General features: G+C 43.7%; 1 protein-coding gene across 1 annotated transcript in view; it reads left to right on the top strand.

Annotated features, from left to right (window-relative positions):
- The window catches only part of RHBDL3 (rhomboid like 3), a 605,698-nt gene extending 588,899 nt beyond the window's left edge, over positions 1 to 16,799 (top strand). The window contains exons 8-9 of the mRNA XM_078650797.1: positions 10,959 to 11,019; positions 14,099 to 16,799. Coding sequence (XP_078506923.1) covers positions 10,959 to 11,019; positions 14,099 to 14,370 — 333 coding nt within the window. The 3' untranslated portion in view covers positions 14,371 to 16,799. The remainder of the gene's footprint in view (positions 1 to 10,958; positions 11,020 to 14,098) is intronic.
- Positions 16,800 to 17,274: the final 475 nt, after the last annotated feature.

Genomic DNA, 17,274 nt, shown 5'->3' with positions numbered 1-17,274 from the left:
GGCTTTCAGGCCTCATCAGCCAGGATAGCTTGACAAGTGGCATGGAGAGCATGGGACCCACGTCTGGGCATACCCGTCCCACTCGGGTGACAAATGCAAAAAGAATAATTGATGTACAGAATGAAGAACAATGTCATATATTCACCCCAGTACAGAGATCTTAGCCTGAATCAATAGTTTTTTTTCTCACCATGCCATTCCAGTTTGGACCCAGCCATATGCAAACCAGTCTTGACCCTGCACCCAATGGGAACAGTCCAGCCCCAACTGCCAGGCCAGGTCCTCCCTGGACTGGAAACAAGCATCCTAAGACCGGTGTCTGGCTTTCAGCCCTCATCAGCCAGGATAGCTTGACTCCAGTGGCATGGAGTGCACGGGACCTACGTCTGAGCATACCCGTCCCACTCAGGGTGACAAATGCAAAAAGAACAATTGATGGACAGAATGCAGAACAATGTCATACATTCACCCCAGTACAGAGATCCAGGCCTAAATCCATCGTTTTATTTGCTCACCATGCCATTCCAGTTTGGACCCAGCCATATGCAAATCAGTCTTGACCCTGCACCCAATGGGAACAGTCCAGACCGATCTACCAGGCCAGGTCCTCCCTGGTGTGGAAACAAGCATCCTAGAACTGGTTTCGGGCTTTCAGCCCTGTACAGCCAGGATAGCTTGACTCCAGGGGCATGGAGAGCACGGGACCCACGTCTGGGCATACCCATCCCACTCGGGGGGCAAATGCATAAAGAACAATTGATGGACAGAATGCAGAACAATGCCAAACATTCACCCCAGTACAGAGATCTGGGCCTAAATGTATCTGTTTTTTGCTCACCATGACATTCCTGTTTGGACCAAGCCGTATGCAAATCAGTCTTGACCCTGTACCCAATGGGAACAGTCCACCCGAACTGCCAATGCCAGGTCCTCCCTGGACTGGAAACAAGCATCCTAGGACCGGTTTCGGGCTTTCAGCCCTCATCAGCCAGGATAGATTGACTCCAGTGGCATGGAGAGCACTGGAGTGAGGGCACCTTCCTACATACAGTGTGTGATAGCATGGTCCTGACGGGCTTTTGGCGGGGTGTAGTGTCATGCCTAGATGAAGTCTTGTCCTGGGAGGTCCTATTCAACCCTAAGATACTCCTGTTTCATAGTACTGATGGGATAGGTGGTAATAGATATAAAAGGCACTTATTGTTTCTATGCCTCAACGTAGCAAAGAGGCCTTTCGCTAAATTATGGAAGGATTTAACAACACCCACCTGGAAGAAGGGGATGGATAATTTTATGGGGATGGGCGTCACAGTCTATCGGGCGTGGGGTGTCCACTAAAACATAATAAGAGCTGGCAGCTGTGGGCAGACTACAGGGGTTTGGTTCTTGCACCGGCCCCCATGGTTGAATCCCTAATTGATACAAAAATATGACAGTATAATGTTAAGCCATGAGGCCACCAGGCGACATATTTAGGTTGCAATATATGATGTTGTCACGATCATTTTGTAAATCATGGGAGGGGTCATGGGATAGATTGTTACATCTTATGACTGCATCATTTAGTATGGACAATGGGTTTATGGTGCTTTATTTGTATCAGAAGGCCATGTAGGTTTTGATGATATGAGAGAAAACTAAATAAAGTTTGTTGTAAATAAAAAAAACTGGTAACATAGAAATCACCAAAAAGAGGAAAGTATAAGTGAAAAGACAGCAATTTTGTTGCTGTGCCCACAATACCTTGAAGAGGAGTGCTAAGTGGTGGTCAGTGGTTAGTAGCTACCCCAAAACGCTGTGAAGACATTGTAACACATGGACCAACAATGGAAAGCCTTGGTCTGCAACAATCCCCCCTTTCATTGGCTCTCAATCGCCTGACATTCGATAAAGAAACTAAAACCCTCCTTTTAACAATGTCCCCACCCTGTTCCAGATACTACTACTCTCCCCTGTCGATGTATTGTAACCTGATCCGCAAGTAGATACCTCTAGGTTTCTAACTGTACATGCGTTGTAACTCTGACCTTATGTAAACATCTGTCCACTCCTCGCTCATACAACCTGCATGACCCCCACACACACTCCAACCTTATCGAAACCACTCCACAGCCTTCTGTGGCTTGGCCTGTAGTATATAAATACTCCAATCTACTAAATAAAAATGTAGCTTAACCAAATTGAGAATTTGACCAGTTGAAATTCCATTTGACCAATGAAAAAATTTAATTTGAGTGGTAGACAGTTGCATAAATGATAGTGATAGTCTTTTGCCAAACGCAAGATTGTGCTTTAGAGTACGTTTGCAGATGTCCAGCCAATGCTAGCCTTACGTTAAATCCAGAAGCGTTCGATGTGAATTGACTATTAACATATTTTCTGAAAAGAAGAAAAGCAGTCAGACCCTAAAAGTTTCTTCATTGACATGTGCTATACACTCAAAGAGATGTGCCAGAACTACACTTATTCTTGGGAATGGTTATTTATTGCTCACAATGTATCAAAAGTCATGCCACCATGAGTGTGTCAGTGTGCAAACTAACTGAACAGGAAAATTGGTCAAGTTAGATGAGAACTGTGAGAAGGCCTTTAAAAAAATAAAAAGAACACATCTTCTGCAATACATTTGATATATTCTGATCCCACCCTTTGTACAGAACTTTTGGAAGGTGCTCGTCCGGTGGGTTCAGTAGCGATTCTGGTACAATATACACCAGGAAGAGAAATGCCAAGGTATGTGATCTCTCAAGCCTGCTAAAGTTTGACTGAGGTGGAGAACAAATATTTGAAGCATGATAAACAAAGCCAAGTGGTGATCTGAGCATTGTGAACATTATTATACCTTTTTGTATGGGAAACCATTTGTAAAAGTGACTGACTGCTAAATTTGGTAACTCAAAATCAAAAATGCCACACTGTACAGAGAAATGCCGAATGAGATTGATGGATTATGGGATCCGCTTAAAATTGAACGAATTCTTGGACAAAGTGAAAAATCTGTTGCTGAAAAATATATATCTGTTTCTTTGTCAAAACTATGATCACACAGGGAATCTCAGAAGAGAAATTAATAGAAGTAACAATGACAGATTACACAGTTCTTGATGAACAGATGGCGGCATGTAAGCGATGCAAGGTATTTCCAGCCAGGTGTAAAAAGGAAGAAATTCTTGTTTCGAAAACATACAGGAATAATTAACTATTGCTTCATCAGGTATTTTGTTATGGGGAACAAAGTTAGTTCCCCATGCTCTGCAAAGATAAGTGATTGGTTAAATACACGAAAGCCAGAGAGTAGTAACCGTAACAAATAAACTTTACGTGAGAAAGTGTGGTTTCTAAGGCTGGATAGCAAAATCGAGGAGATTGTGCAAGCTTGTCATCTGTGTCTAAGCACAGTAAAAAGGTTATTTCCAGAAGCAATGAAGTTGTCTGAATAGCCTGATGCGGTCTGGTCCACGCTGTGTGCAGATTTGTATGGTCCTTTGGTTTCTCCATAGTATTTGTTTGTAGTTACTGAGGAGTACTCACAATTCTCATTAGAAAAGCAGGTGTCTTCAGCCTCATCATCAGTTACACTTCATGTTCTGGATGATATCTTCTCAACATGGTAAATACCAAACTTTTTAAGAACAATGATCTGCCTTTAATGGATAGGAGTTCAAAAAGTTTTTAAACTACATGGGAGTAATTTAGAGGAAGATGACGCTGACGTGGCCACTAGCCAATTGTGTGGCAGGAAAACGAATGGCTTCTGTCAAAAGAACAATACAAACAGCAAAACTGACTCGAGTAACTGTGAATCAAGTATTGATTATTAAATATTACGAGATTATATAAATACTCCAATTGGATCAACAGAGTAATGTCCTTCAGAACTTATGGTTGAATTTATTTAACAAGTGAACCATGAAGAAATTGCAGAATAAGACAAATTAGTAAAAGGAAAAATTTATATTATGCAGATAAACAAAAACATACTCAAACACAAAGACATCAAGTGAGAGACTTGTCACTGTTTAAACGATGGCAATAAAGATTTCTGAAATCACATTTCATCCTGTTTTTCTAAGAGTGACACATCTTAGAGGTTAAATGGTTATACCTCAATCTGAAAAAAAGGTTAATAACCATAAATGCTTCAAGAACTTTAGTCTAGCTGCGAAGTAAGAAAACAACATTGATCTGGTTGCTAATTCAAATGCTGTTGTGCGAGGAAGTTGTCTCCTGCGGTTCCTGTTATATTTAATATTTACAGATGATGCTTCTGTCCCAGTCACATTGAGAATTATACAATGACAACCTGACACACCTTGGCTTAGTCATAGCAGGGTCATCGGGGCGTTGGAGGAGGGAAAGGGAAATACTTGTATTCAAGGACTAACCTACATTTTATCTGCAGGAGTATCACATCCTATCATGGCCTTTATTTACTGTGTCATTAACTCGTCCAATTTCCTCTCATGTTCTGACTCTTGGAGCCAAACAATAACCCCTGGTTCTGCTCTGGGTCCGCTCTTGCTGGCTTGCCCCTTCTATAGGATAGCTACGACATACCTGCCAACTCACAGGTGCGCCGTGTGACGCACTATATATGCCCCCATCACACGGTCTCCCGGTGAGGAGCCGATATCACACGGTGGCAAGGTTTGAACTGATTCCATTAAGTCCATTACGGCGTGTGAAAAGACCCCAGACCATCGGCACCAAGCTTTTTCTATTTTTGGGAGCTGGGGCTTGGGGCCGGGTGGGGTTCAGACGTGCTTCTGAGGCACTTCTCTCCCCGAGGCCCCGCCCCCTCCTCACACGGTGATATTGTTTTTCAAGTTGGCAGGTATGCTACCACAAGGTCATTTACGGTAAACCCACACCTTGCCGTGGAATTTGATATTCTTCCTGTACTCTTTCACCGTTCCCATACTTGCACATTCGTTCTGAGTGTCTCATGTTGGCCTGGACTCGATGCCTTATTTCCGTTTATTTGTACTCGTGAATTGGTGTTATTGTGCGCTTCTTCAGGCAGAAGGTCATAAGATACATTTAAGCCGTTCGATCTTTTGTGAATGTCTGCTCTGCTAAAATCGTCAGTGTGGATCTACTGCCCCCTAGTGTTTCCTCGGGTACGTGTTCCAAAGTCACCGTTTCGTAGAAATAAATGTGCAGTCCAAAAACTCTCGATTGTTTTTAGCATCGTTAAATTGTGTTGCAAATTTTTCTTAAACCTCTGACCGGTGACGTTTTCAAAGCGGACATTTTTTGTCCTCGTGTAGTTTTTGATTAATTTTTTTTTCAGAGTAAGGGAGAAACTATTGGCACTCTGCATTTCTAGGATTGAGCTGGCCTACAGGGCAAACTGGCAGTGCCCGAATGGCTGGTGTCACAGATCAGTGTGTGCGTCGGTTTTTAGGAGTTTGTGGATCTGTTTTATGACCAGGGGGCCTGTTTTTTTAATGTTGATTTCATTGATATTACATGCAGACGGTCATAATTTACAAAATACTCGTGGGGCTGTTTTTACAATCTCAGAACTGGGTTGATTTGAACGTGTGGGCTAGTTTTGTAGCTGTCTGGTTTGCTACTAACAGGGGCCACATTTATTTTGGTCCCCCATGCGTATTTTTTATCACAGTCCGATGCTGTGCATTTCCTAATTTTTAGTAATCAAAAAATTCAGCTGTGCACCTGGAAATGGTCCGTCCTTACCCCCGTGTAATTAGTATTCACCTATGTTTATTGATCTATACCCCTTACGTTTGGGTCATATCGTTAAAGAATTAACTTTATGGTTAACAATAACGTACACAGAAGATCTATAAGTAAATACTGATCGGAAAGGTTGACATTATTTTTAATTCTGTGTAACCCAGCATTCAAATTCCCAGCATTTGTTCCTTTCCGCATTTGTGCATCCCTGTGTGGCGTGCAACTGAATATTGTTTTTCCTCTGAGAGCCAACTGCGGAGTGGAGTCCCTCCATTTTATGTGAGTAATAAGTTATCTGGATCAATACCGTTCAGTGATTAAGCTCTTAAATTCAGTTTGTGTTTCATCAACGGTGCTCTGTAGGAGAATATATATGTCCCTGAGCGAGCCAGCTCTCCCAAGAGTGTTAACCTCTCATAAAGGGTCAAGGACATATTAATGAGCTCGGAAAACAGATTCCATTTACAATCACTTAAATGATTAAAAGCTAAACATTTGTTACAGTGCAATGAATTCCACCCTTTACTGACTACCAAGGGGACTATCACATCCATAGGGTCTAGACGCAGTTTTTCCAGGACCGGATTGGAGCGGTTAGCTAGGGAAACATCGTAAATACGGTTGATTTTGATTCACAGTTGACATTTTATTTTATTTAGAATTTATTTTGCTCACCAAAGATTTGTACTGGTATAGTATCTCTTTGTTGAAGTCGTGTTTTATTAGGTTGTGCACTGAATGGTTTTATCAATAAAACTGTATGTCTGTGCAAATATAGTGGTTATTTCAATTGGAAATGTGTTCTTTATAATGGCAGTGTAATACCACACCATGCATACTCCACTCTACGCCCCTTCACTCTATGTTGCTCAACTGCACGCCACTCCACTCTATGCTACTTCACTCCATGACACTCTGTGCCACTCTACACCTCTCTACTCTATGCCATTCTGTGCCACTATCCCACTCTATGCCAATCTACCCTACTCCACTGTATGCCACTCTACTCTATAGCACTCCAGTCTATGCCACTCTACACTACTCTGCTCCACTCCACGATATGCTACTCTTCTCCATTCCATGCAACTCCACTCCATTCTAACCAAGTCTGCCTATCGCCATTCCACTCTGGCACTCTATGACACTCTAGTCTATGACACTCCACTACACTCTAAAACACTGTACCCTGTGACACTCTACTCCACTCTGCTTTAAGTCCTTCCACTCTAAATCCCTCCATTCTACGACACTCCACTCTACAACACTGTACTTCACTCTAAACCACTTTACTCCACTTCACTCCACTCCACTTTACTCCACTCTACGCCACCCTACTCTACTCCACTCCACAACACTCCACTCACTTTAAGCCATGCTGCACAGCATCCACACTGGTGTACAACATGGCTAAAACACATTGGCAAAGCCTATAGCTCTTGCTTATTTAAGACCTATTAGCTTTGGCAGTGCTTGTTTTTACATTTGTAAGGGGGTTGTTCCATGGTTGCATGTTTAATCAGATAGTAAGAAATGGAGAGAGATATTGTGTGTGTGTGTGTGTGAGAGAGAGAGAGAGAGAGAGAGAGAGAGATAGAGAAAGAGAGAGGGACAGAGAAAGAGAGAGAGACATGGCCACCGTCATGGTGGAATCATAGTAATATATTTGTTAAACTAATAAATGTCTGCCATTTGTTACGCGTTAGGAGCATCGCAGAAGCCAACAGGGTACCTTGTTCATGCAGACTTTAATCGAATGAGCTATCAGATAAGGATCTTTCTCAGTCGCAATAAAAGCAAAACATAGATAAACGAAGACGTACTGCATCTTTTTGAGTTCCTGGCATACATTTGTGAGTGTGGCATTCTGCAAAAGGCCATGCAAAACTGACTAGTTCTTGGGAGATTCCTTGAGGCTAGGCCATTTGTGACGAGCGGACAGGTATAAATGCTCCGTAATGAGGAAAGAGGAATAACTCATTTATTCCGCAATGTACACCAAAATAAATACCCCAGCACTCCAGTATGATCTTAGCCAACAGGCTGTAATCAGGGCCGGCTTTAGGCATGTGCAAGCTGTGCACCTGCACAGGGCCACCAAACCCCAGGGGCCGCCACGCCAATATATATCCTTAATATATGAATCCTCTGTGGATGGATACATATTTGCGTGGTGGCCCCTGGCAGGGATTTGGCGGCCTCCGTCTCTGTTCCACTTCCAAACACTCTGGCCCCCCCTCTTTACTGGCCTGCGCGCTCCGCCCCGCCCGGACACCCTCTTCCGGGCCCCCCACCTAGGCTCCCTGCCCAGGGCCACCATGAGCCTAGAGCCCGGCCCGGCCCGGCCCGGCCCTGCTGTAATCTAGGGAAACAAATGGTTCTTTTAGGGACTCTGGCAAAGAAAAGTGTTACAGGTGAATGAGAAAGTGTTATAGGTGGATGAGAAAGTGTTACAGGTGGATGAGAAAGTGTTATAGGTGGATGAGATTACGGGTAGAATTTGGCAACTCTCATCAGACCTCATTAAGTCTGCTCTGCAGACAAATGGTAGGTGGGCTCAAGGGCCAGAGAAATTAAATACTGGGTAATTACGGGTTAGCTGTTAGGCTTAAAACTTGAATCTATCACAGGACAAATACCGTAGAATTAGTTTGGATTCAAATTTCCTCACTCCCAAGTTGATTAGGAGCTTTCTTTCCTGTGCTTCTGCTGAACTGAAGACCTGAATATAGGAACCTGTATGTGATAGGGAACAGGTTTTGAAACATGTACCTGGGACAACACTTGGCAATACTAGCATAGAGGTGCCTCAAAGCCCAGGGCTGCTTCAGTGGAATGCCTTGTTGGACGCCACCAAGGCGATACTTATTTCAACTCCTCCAACATATAGGACTCAGTACTAACTTTTTAAATCTCATTAAACTCCTCTACACTGCCCCCTTAACTAGAATACGAATTAATGGCCTGCTATCCGATCCATTTCATGGAGCCTCTAGCAGCTAAACTGCGTCAATATCATGCTCACCATGAGTGAGTAATTTTAGTGTCCATGTATGCGGACGATGTGGCGTTCTATATCAGACAGCCCTGAGATAATTTAGATTGTGTCATCACATGTTGTCAAATTTGGAGGCCTCTCGAGAATAACAATGAACTGGACTACGTTATTTTTTCCCTAACTGACAGTACGGAACAGTTTGCATCTGAATTTGAATTGCAATGGGCAACGGAGCCAGTTCGATATTTGGGCATATGGCTAAGTCACAAGACCGACGATCTATGTTGTGGCAACAAGACACGGAACCCCAGTCACTATGGACCAATGTTCCTACTGTTGCTCGTAATTTGAGGCACTGTCTCCCAGCTATAGATTGCGCCTCATACATTTTGAATTTCTTCATAGATTATACCAGACTCCCCTGCAGCAGAAACGCATGGGCCTAAAAGAGGAGGCACGCTGTGAAAGATGCTTGTCACCCCTGGCAACATTCCTACATCTGGCTTGGGAATGCCCTATGGTACTGGACTACTGGCGAGAGATATACTCTAAAATTCAGAAAAGAAACCCCATTCACCCCGTTAATCAGTCTCGTAGGATATGTCAAAGATGTGCCTGTAACTTCCAGTCGTTTAATAGCTATGCTATTACTACTAGCCAAATGCCAACTAGCCAAACACTGGAGGAGGAAGGGGATTCCCAAGGTCACCTCATGGCTAAAGTATGCTACATACTGTCAGGAACAATTAGCCCAATAAACTGGGAACTGATGCCCATGCAAAGTCGCCTGAAAGACATTTGGGAACCGCTACTATTTCACTTGTGATCGCAGGTTACCACATCCCCCTAGATCGTTACATGCACAAACATATCTCCATACTCTCACATCTACTCCTGGAGACAGGGTCAACGATAGTCTACTACCGAATGACATAGTTTGGGCTACACCCTATAGAACAGGTCCGAATTGACCAAGATCTTCGCACCCTCCCCTTTATATCTCAGGATAATATATGTGACGAATGTGTGTTAATGCTGGTTTAAGCTGCACTATTAAATTGACGCCTGGAATGCTCTTTATACTACAGAAGATGTAAATGACAGCAACACTTATCTCCCCTCCCCCTTTTTTCTCTTTTTTCTTCTCTGTTTACTGCTCTGTTGTTCATGAGATGCATCACTTGCAATGTATGTCATACTTTTTCAAATGCCAATAAAACATTTTTTTAAAAAAAGCCCTGGGCTGCTACCTCAAAGTGCAGTATTAGAACTGACTACGTATTAGACATTGGCACCACATGCCTCGACTCATGACAGGTGTTCAACTGGTACTGGCGACACAGCCAAAAATACAATGTGAAACTTAACCAAGATAGTCAAAAGCACTTGCAAAAGCACCCTACTAAGTTCATGGAAGGAAAGTTCAAATTTGCCAGATACTCACTTAAGTCATCCCAAATGTCAACTGTTCCCACTCAGAACAATGTCATGCTCTGCAGAAATGTTCCCTGCAAGGTCAGTCACATAATCTCAGCTGTGGAACCCAAGTTAGATATCATCCCACATAACTTGTTTCCACTACACTGTAATTTCCATTTCACAGCTAAACATCTGAGAACTTCTTGAAAGAAGCCCCCCGCACAGACCCTGCAGCTGCCTAACCTTATTCAGGCTCTGAGAAGACTTCTTCCACTGAGAGATTTAATTTTACTGCAAGCCGTCTTCATAGAGGTTCCAGTAGAGCTGATGTGAAGTTGTTAAACTTGCTTCAGACATTGCATGGGGCCTTCTGAGCGGTTTGAGGTCCAGACCTTATAGGTCTAAAAGTAACAGCCCTCCTGTCTAGGTTCAATTCAGGGCAGTGAAACGCTGAACCCGGAACATATGTTCCTCAACAGTGACTTTCTGCTGATTAGGACTCGCATTTCTCTAAAGTGAATGGTTAAACTTCACCAGCGACCACTGTTCACAGTCGCCCCGTTTATGCCACTACCGTTTTGAAAAAGTTCATCTGACCATGGTGACCTGAGAGGATCATTTAATCTTCCCTGTTCCTCAATGGGAATAAAAATCCTATCTCAGCTGTTGTTAAACTCCATCTTGTAGACACACGTTTTCTGATTTCTTGTGTTTGAATGCATGGTGCTAAGTAGATCATGTTATATTATGTATTCACACTGCACTGTGTTGTAACCTGACGTTTTTACAAATTAACAAATATGTGCATTACCTGTTCCTTTTGCTCCCTTCTTTTCCACAGAACTGGTCCGGAATGAAGTGCCAATTCAAGCTGCTGCGCATGGCCGCCGCCCTCATTTGTAGTGAGTATTAAGCTTCTCTGAGCACTGAGTATGCATAGATGGGAAAAGGCACAAGGGCATACAAGGTCAACTTTTTTGCAGTGCCACAGCTGTGGTCAGAGTTCATAAGTAATCTATAGGAAGACAAAAGTAAGTTTTAAAGGTGCCAGTCGTGTGCAGATGAAGGAGCAGCACTTTACTCCTGCCTCTTAGTAAGATGGTCAGAACAACCGGTAAACAGTCCTTCTTAAAGTAAATGTCAATAACATAGCAAAACGTGACGTCATACTTGTAAGAATGCATCCCCTCTACTCTAAAAGATATTGTCAGAGGTTCCAAGAGCCCCCTTTACAATAACCTCTAAACATTACTTGTTCCAAAGCAAGGCTGGCCATACTGCAAACAGTATATAGTGATTAATCCTCTTATGCCCCGACCTCAGCGGCTGGCCGCTTGAATTTATTGTTCTGTGGGGCACTCGCCCAACTTCTGATGTAGCCTTATATAGTGTAACAGGATATTTACATTCCACGCAAGTCTTGCAAAGGTGCAAGCACATGTGGAGCCATTAGAGGGGTATCTGATGTCCAAAGCAGAATGGTAGCTAAGGAGATAAGATGCATATACGGTGATCACGTGATCAACCTTAAGACACAGACACAGGTTGTACCTGTAGAACCTCTCAAAGGATTTTGAAAAGTCGAGTATGTGAAAGTAGAAACTGCAACATGATCGCCAGGGAGTTCGCAGGAATCAAACTGTTCAAATCTATATAGGGTTCTGAAGACTGTATAAACAAGCTGCTTATGTGATTTAGGAGTTATGAAGAGTACGACTTAGAGCACGGTATGACAAACATCGAGCAGCTCTAACCTACGTACAATCATGGCAGAAGACAAAATGCAGGCCTTGTCGATCAAGAAGTCCACCTCCTCCAATCCTTGCAGAGACAAGTCCGCTCTGTCACTACAAAGGAAGAGGCCTCCTTTCTTCGCCACACACCAAAGTTTCCTTCTTCACTGCTTCACTTCACTATTCCTCATTGCAAAGTAGACGGGTCTCCTTTCGAGGCAGGATCCATCCATTCCAGACTGTGGAGACAAGTTGCTACCTTCCACCATGCAAAGATTAGACTCTTTTATTCCTAAAGAACAAATCAGACCTCCCCCACTGCAAAGACCAAATCCCCTGTCCTCACTGCAGAGAAAAGCACCCAGCTTCACCGATGCAAAGTCCAAAAGCCTCGCTTTTCTGTTAAACAAAAGTGCCCCTTTTGGCACTGCAAAGACCACAGCCCCATTGACTCTCTACAGAGACAAGTGTTCCATTTAATCATGGCAGAGACCAGGGCGACCTTCCCTCACCAAAGCAACCAAAGGCACCACCCACATACTCCCTAGACCAGAGCCAGGGATTTAAAGTCCAGGGACCAGGCTGGAGAGAAGTCCTGCTATTATGTGCAAAGGTCTGCTCAGAGTCTGAGCCTGTTTCATGTGGCAGACAGCAGCAGAACCGGAGTTCTTCTTGACTGGCCTCATTACACCCCTACCCTCATTTTGTGGATCTCAAACGACATGATGAGTTTAGGAGCCCCATAGGATTAGATGAGATTCAAATTCAAAACTTATAAAATGAATATGTTTGAAGAAACGGGTTTCCATGAATGAATTGAAAATGTCTGGCTAACTAAAAACAATTGGTCCAATAAATTAAAAATTTCCATCCAGGAATAATTTATGTTGGTGTATTTATTTTGTGTTCCCTTCTGTTTATCGCTCTTCATCACCTTGTGATGCTCTGTGCAGTGTTTGCCTTAGGTACGTCTGACAATCATGAGACTAAAGCATTCCCCTATCCACAGTTGTTCACCAGTTGTTTTCTTCCCCAACAACTATCCTCTCTCTATTATTTATTTTTGTTGCTACATTAAACGGGGGGCCATACCCACTCTTTATCTCTCTCTATGGCTACTTTAAACCTCCGGCTGCTCATCTTTTTATTGTGTCCAAACAGTTTCTCTGGATTTAACCCTATTCTTAATAAACATAGACAAACCCAATATACATCAATGCAATTTTCTTGCAAATTCCTTTCTAATGTTTGCTTTTTAAACTTGTCATTCCGAAGTTTTTACTTTTCCCACTTTTTCATTTTGAATCTTATCTCCTGCTGTGGACTGGGCTGTATGTAGGAGGTAGAGACAAAAGTTGGCAACAGCGAAATGTGTCTTTCTTTCTCAGTCCTGATGCTAGTGCAGCGAGGAATGAATGGGGTGTCTAGGAAGGCTGAGGGCGATAAGACAACCAGTGTCATCTTTCTCCTCTAACTTCATCCTGATTTAGACAACCAGAGTCATACTTCTCCTCTAACTTCATCATGGTTTCTTGATACAGATGAAATCACCTCCCTCAATTTAGCATCTTTATTTTTTTATTTCAGCTATTCAGATTTAATTTTATATACCTCTGTATCAGTCCTCCTTAAATATTGCTGGCAAAACTTTTTACAAAAAAATAAAATGATCCAATATGTTTTGTTAACTTAGTTCCTCTCCCCTTGCACTTTTCTCCTGCCACACTTTTTAGAGGTATAATGTGCCGCAGCAGGAGATATCATTCGCTTCTCTATTGGGTCCTTCAATAGTCAAAGAGATTGCGGGGAAATCGAGAACATTCAGTGCAGCGCAAACAAGGGTCATAAAGCGCACACACCTGCTCTGTGTCTAGTGGTGGTGATGCCTGCCATGGTGGTGGAATGGCCTCAAGCTGCAAGGGCATTCTAGGGCATCACAGTTGCAACACATCGCACTCCCAAAAACACCTCTTAATGGAAGAGTACTCAGTGCTACAGAGCAGTGTAGTGATAGAGCTGTGTTTGGGTCGAGGTAAGCATTCTCCGAGGTTTGCCCTGTGCTATATATCGACAGGATGGGAGTGCAGTGAAGACATTGCAGCTTCACACTGAAGGTGTACAATAGCAGTACAGAGACTCCAGGGGACCAAGAGCACCTTTGCTGCCATCTGTAGACTTTGCCTCCTAAGAAACACTGCTGAAGTGAAATGCAATTCCTTGTTTTGACCTCCTTTTGTTTTTCTTGCAGTGAGCTTTGAGTTTGGAAGAGCGGTGTGGCTAAGATTCCACCCATCGGCGTACCCTCCATGCCCATACCCGAGCTTTGTGGCCCACCTGGGCGGTGTGCTGGTGGGCATCACACTGGGCGTGGTCATCCTGAGGAACTATGAGCAGCGCCTGCAAGACCAGTCCATCTGGTGGATCTTCAGCTCAAGCTACATATTCTTTATACTGTTTGCCATTTTCTGGAATGTTTTTGCCTACAGTCTGCTGGACCTGAAGCTGCCTCCGCCACCCTAGGAGCCCAAAAGCAAGACGTCTGAATGTGGAAAGGTTCATCTATTATCTACATACAAAAACTTTGGAATAAGCTATTATTTTCTATGAAATATTCCATGAATCTGCTAAAAAAAATATGCACAAGTTATTAAAAGAATGCACAATCTATCTCTTAAACTATGCGAAAATGGATGTTGAAGACCCCAGCCTGACTCCAGCCATCCAGCCTGGAGACATTTTGCTCACAAACCACAGATGCATCACCAGCCCAAGACGGGATGTGCAGTCTCATCCCCGATTGCTGACTTTATTTTGGTATTAAAAAGAAATATGTATTTTCTGATGAACAGGACCAAGGAAAATCTTATCCAACAAGCAAAAAACACTCAGATTTAGTAAGCAGAATGCTCACAATTCAGCAGTGCCAACTTGATGGTGTAACTATGTTAGTGTTTGACCAAATATTTATTTTATTTGTCAGATTCCTGCCGAATTCCTGCAATTAAATGAGTTCAATGGAAAAAGTCGATCCAAGAAGAAAAACAATGACTTTCCCTTTAAGTGACTCCACAGCACTGACACGCGGATATTCTTCGATATTTGCCTGAGCACCATGTGGCGATGTCCAGTTCGGAGTTGGTCTAGCTAATTGAGACCCGAGGAGATCTGTTGGGTGCCCAGAATAAGTTTGGCGAGAGACTTGAGCTGCTTCTAAGTGTGGTATAACTATCCACTTTCCCCAGCCACGTGCCCCTTGCTCCTGTCCCTTATATGCCACAGCACACCAGTTCACTTGTCAAGGGAGGATGTAGAAGTCCTTCTCTGGGTCTATTAATGATGCTACCCAGAAGCTGTTGGGTGGCTAGACATGGACGCGCTGAACATGGGCGCACTGCTGGGTGAACCCCCTCTTAAAGCTGCATCTGCTGCCCTCGTTGTGCATCCATCATTGGCATCTGATCATCTTCTCTGTCTGTAGCAGGCAGTACTGTAACCCATGGGAGGACCCACCTGACACTGGTAATAACATCTAGTCATTTGTAACTAGATTAATGTGCCCGATAGAGGAATCCTGAACTACTGGAATACTGGCAGGTTATCTGTCTTTCTTTGGTGGCAGGGAAACTACCAGTTCACCAGTGGTTCTGCCTTTGGTGTCAGATCACGCGTAGTAAACGAAAAGAATCATAAAATGCTGTTTACATCTCTAACACACTAGAAGAACCAGACAACTAGTGATGTACAGCAGCAGAAAGGCTACGCTGTGGCCTATATTGCAAACACATCCACTCGCTGCCCGCAGGTACAGGTGAGGGGCAAAGAACTCCTGCTGACCATCTCCGTGATGTGCAACACCCCATTGTTGCCAAGGAGAGTAGGTCACCAAAAAACTCCTGTGTCACTTTTCTTATTTCTCCCCTTATTACACTCAGTGGGATGCACAATTCACATTGCAGCATAAGTGGCAGGGGGGTGGGATGTGTTAACACGTGACATGGATCAACCTTCGAGGCTTTCACTCTTTCCAAGGATTAACAAGTTTTACATATACAGCTATAGATTTCATTGTTCGTCAATCAGACTTGAGCCTTTATTTTATCTACCTCAGGAGGAGGAAAGGCTGAGCCCGCCGAGGCTGACCCATAGATCTCGCCGCTGGTGGCACAGCGGGCCAAGTGACCATTCAGCCCAGTTCAAACCCAATCTCCAGCGCCTAACACAGGACTCAGGCTGCAAGGACACTCAGTCTACGTTGTTAGCTTGAAAGTGATGGAGCAGGGTCATCTGCTCGGACGTATTTCAAAAGTGTTTATTTTTTAATCCTAAATTATACTTATAAATTATTCTGAAAACTTTTCCTAGTTCAACTCTATGTATTAAGACCTGGAGCAATACATTGCTGAAAGCCGGCCTGTTGACCGCGACAGAAGTACAGACTGAATGTGCACATCACCAGCTGCGAAAAAAAGCACAGACTACAATTTAAGCAATACAGACTGTAGACTGGTCTTTATATGTGTGACAAGGACCAGCAAAGCACCCAAATCACAGCTGGTCATGGTGGGCAGAGTGCCAGCCCCCCCCTTCATCAATGCAGGATGCCCAGGGTGATTTTTCTACTGGTATTTACATCATTTTGTTGATTTCAACAGCACCTGTGCAGTGGCGTCCACCCGCTGTGGAGTGCCTTATGGTTCACAGTCAACTATAGCAAGATATTTCAATAACCTCTAAGAAACCATAATATGTCACATTGCCTCACCAGCCAGGGGTCTGTCTGCCCCTGGACATCTTTGCTTAACTGGATCTTCATTTGACTCCAAAGGACCACTTTTCACCAGCTACAGGCCACACCAGTGACACCCTTCTGCCAATGTGAATGACGGCCTGCCCTCCTCAATCGTGCTTTGATATAGATATCCCGTAAGAAGAGAAAGTTTCAGGGTAAATCCAAAGGGCCTCATTTATGAGGTTTTGCCATAGGCAAGCGCAGCAGACCTTCCTGCTGCGCTTCCCTGTGGCAACAGAAAAGGGCAGGAATGCGCCGTATCTATAAGATACGGCGCATTCCTGTCCTTTTGCCCTGCGCCGGCGCACAATGGGCTGCCTGAGCCAACGCAGGCACCTTTGCACAATGGTGCAAGGGTGCCTGCGTTACGGGGATGATTTTTTTTGTACAGGAACAGAAACCTTTCTGTACAAAAATAATCACAAGAGGCTTTTCCTCTTTCTATGTGTGCTGCAAAATGCAGCACACATAGAAAAAGGAAAAACGAGGCTAAATAAAGATATTTCTCCCCGTTGCGCCTCCCTTACACCTCCCCTGGGGAGGCATACACTTTTGGCACTGCCTCAGATTTTCGATTTCTCGTAAATCTGGGGCAGTGTGAAAAAGGCTATGGATGTTGCTGGGAACGCCCCCAG

This window comes from Lissotriton helveticus, chromosome 7 (assembly GCF_964261635.1).
Source record: "Lissotriton helveticus chromosome 7, aLisHel1.1, whole genome shotgun sequence".
NCBI classification, from domain to species: domain Eukaryota; kingdom Metazoa; phylum Chordata; class Amphibia; order Caudata; family Salamandridae; genus Lissotriton; species Lissotriton helveticus.
The sequence above is the reverse complement of the archived record's forward strand: the minus strand, read 5'-3'. Positions and strand labels throughout refer to the sequence as shown.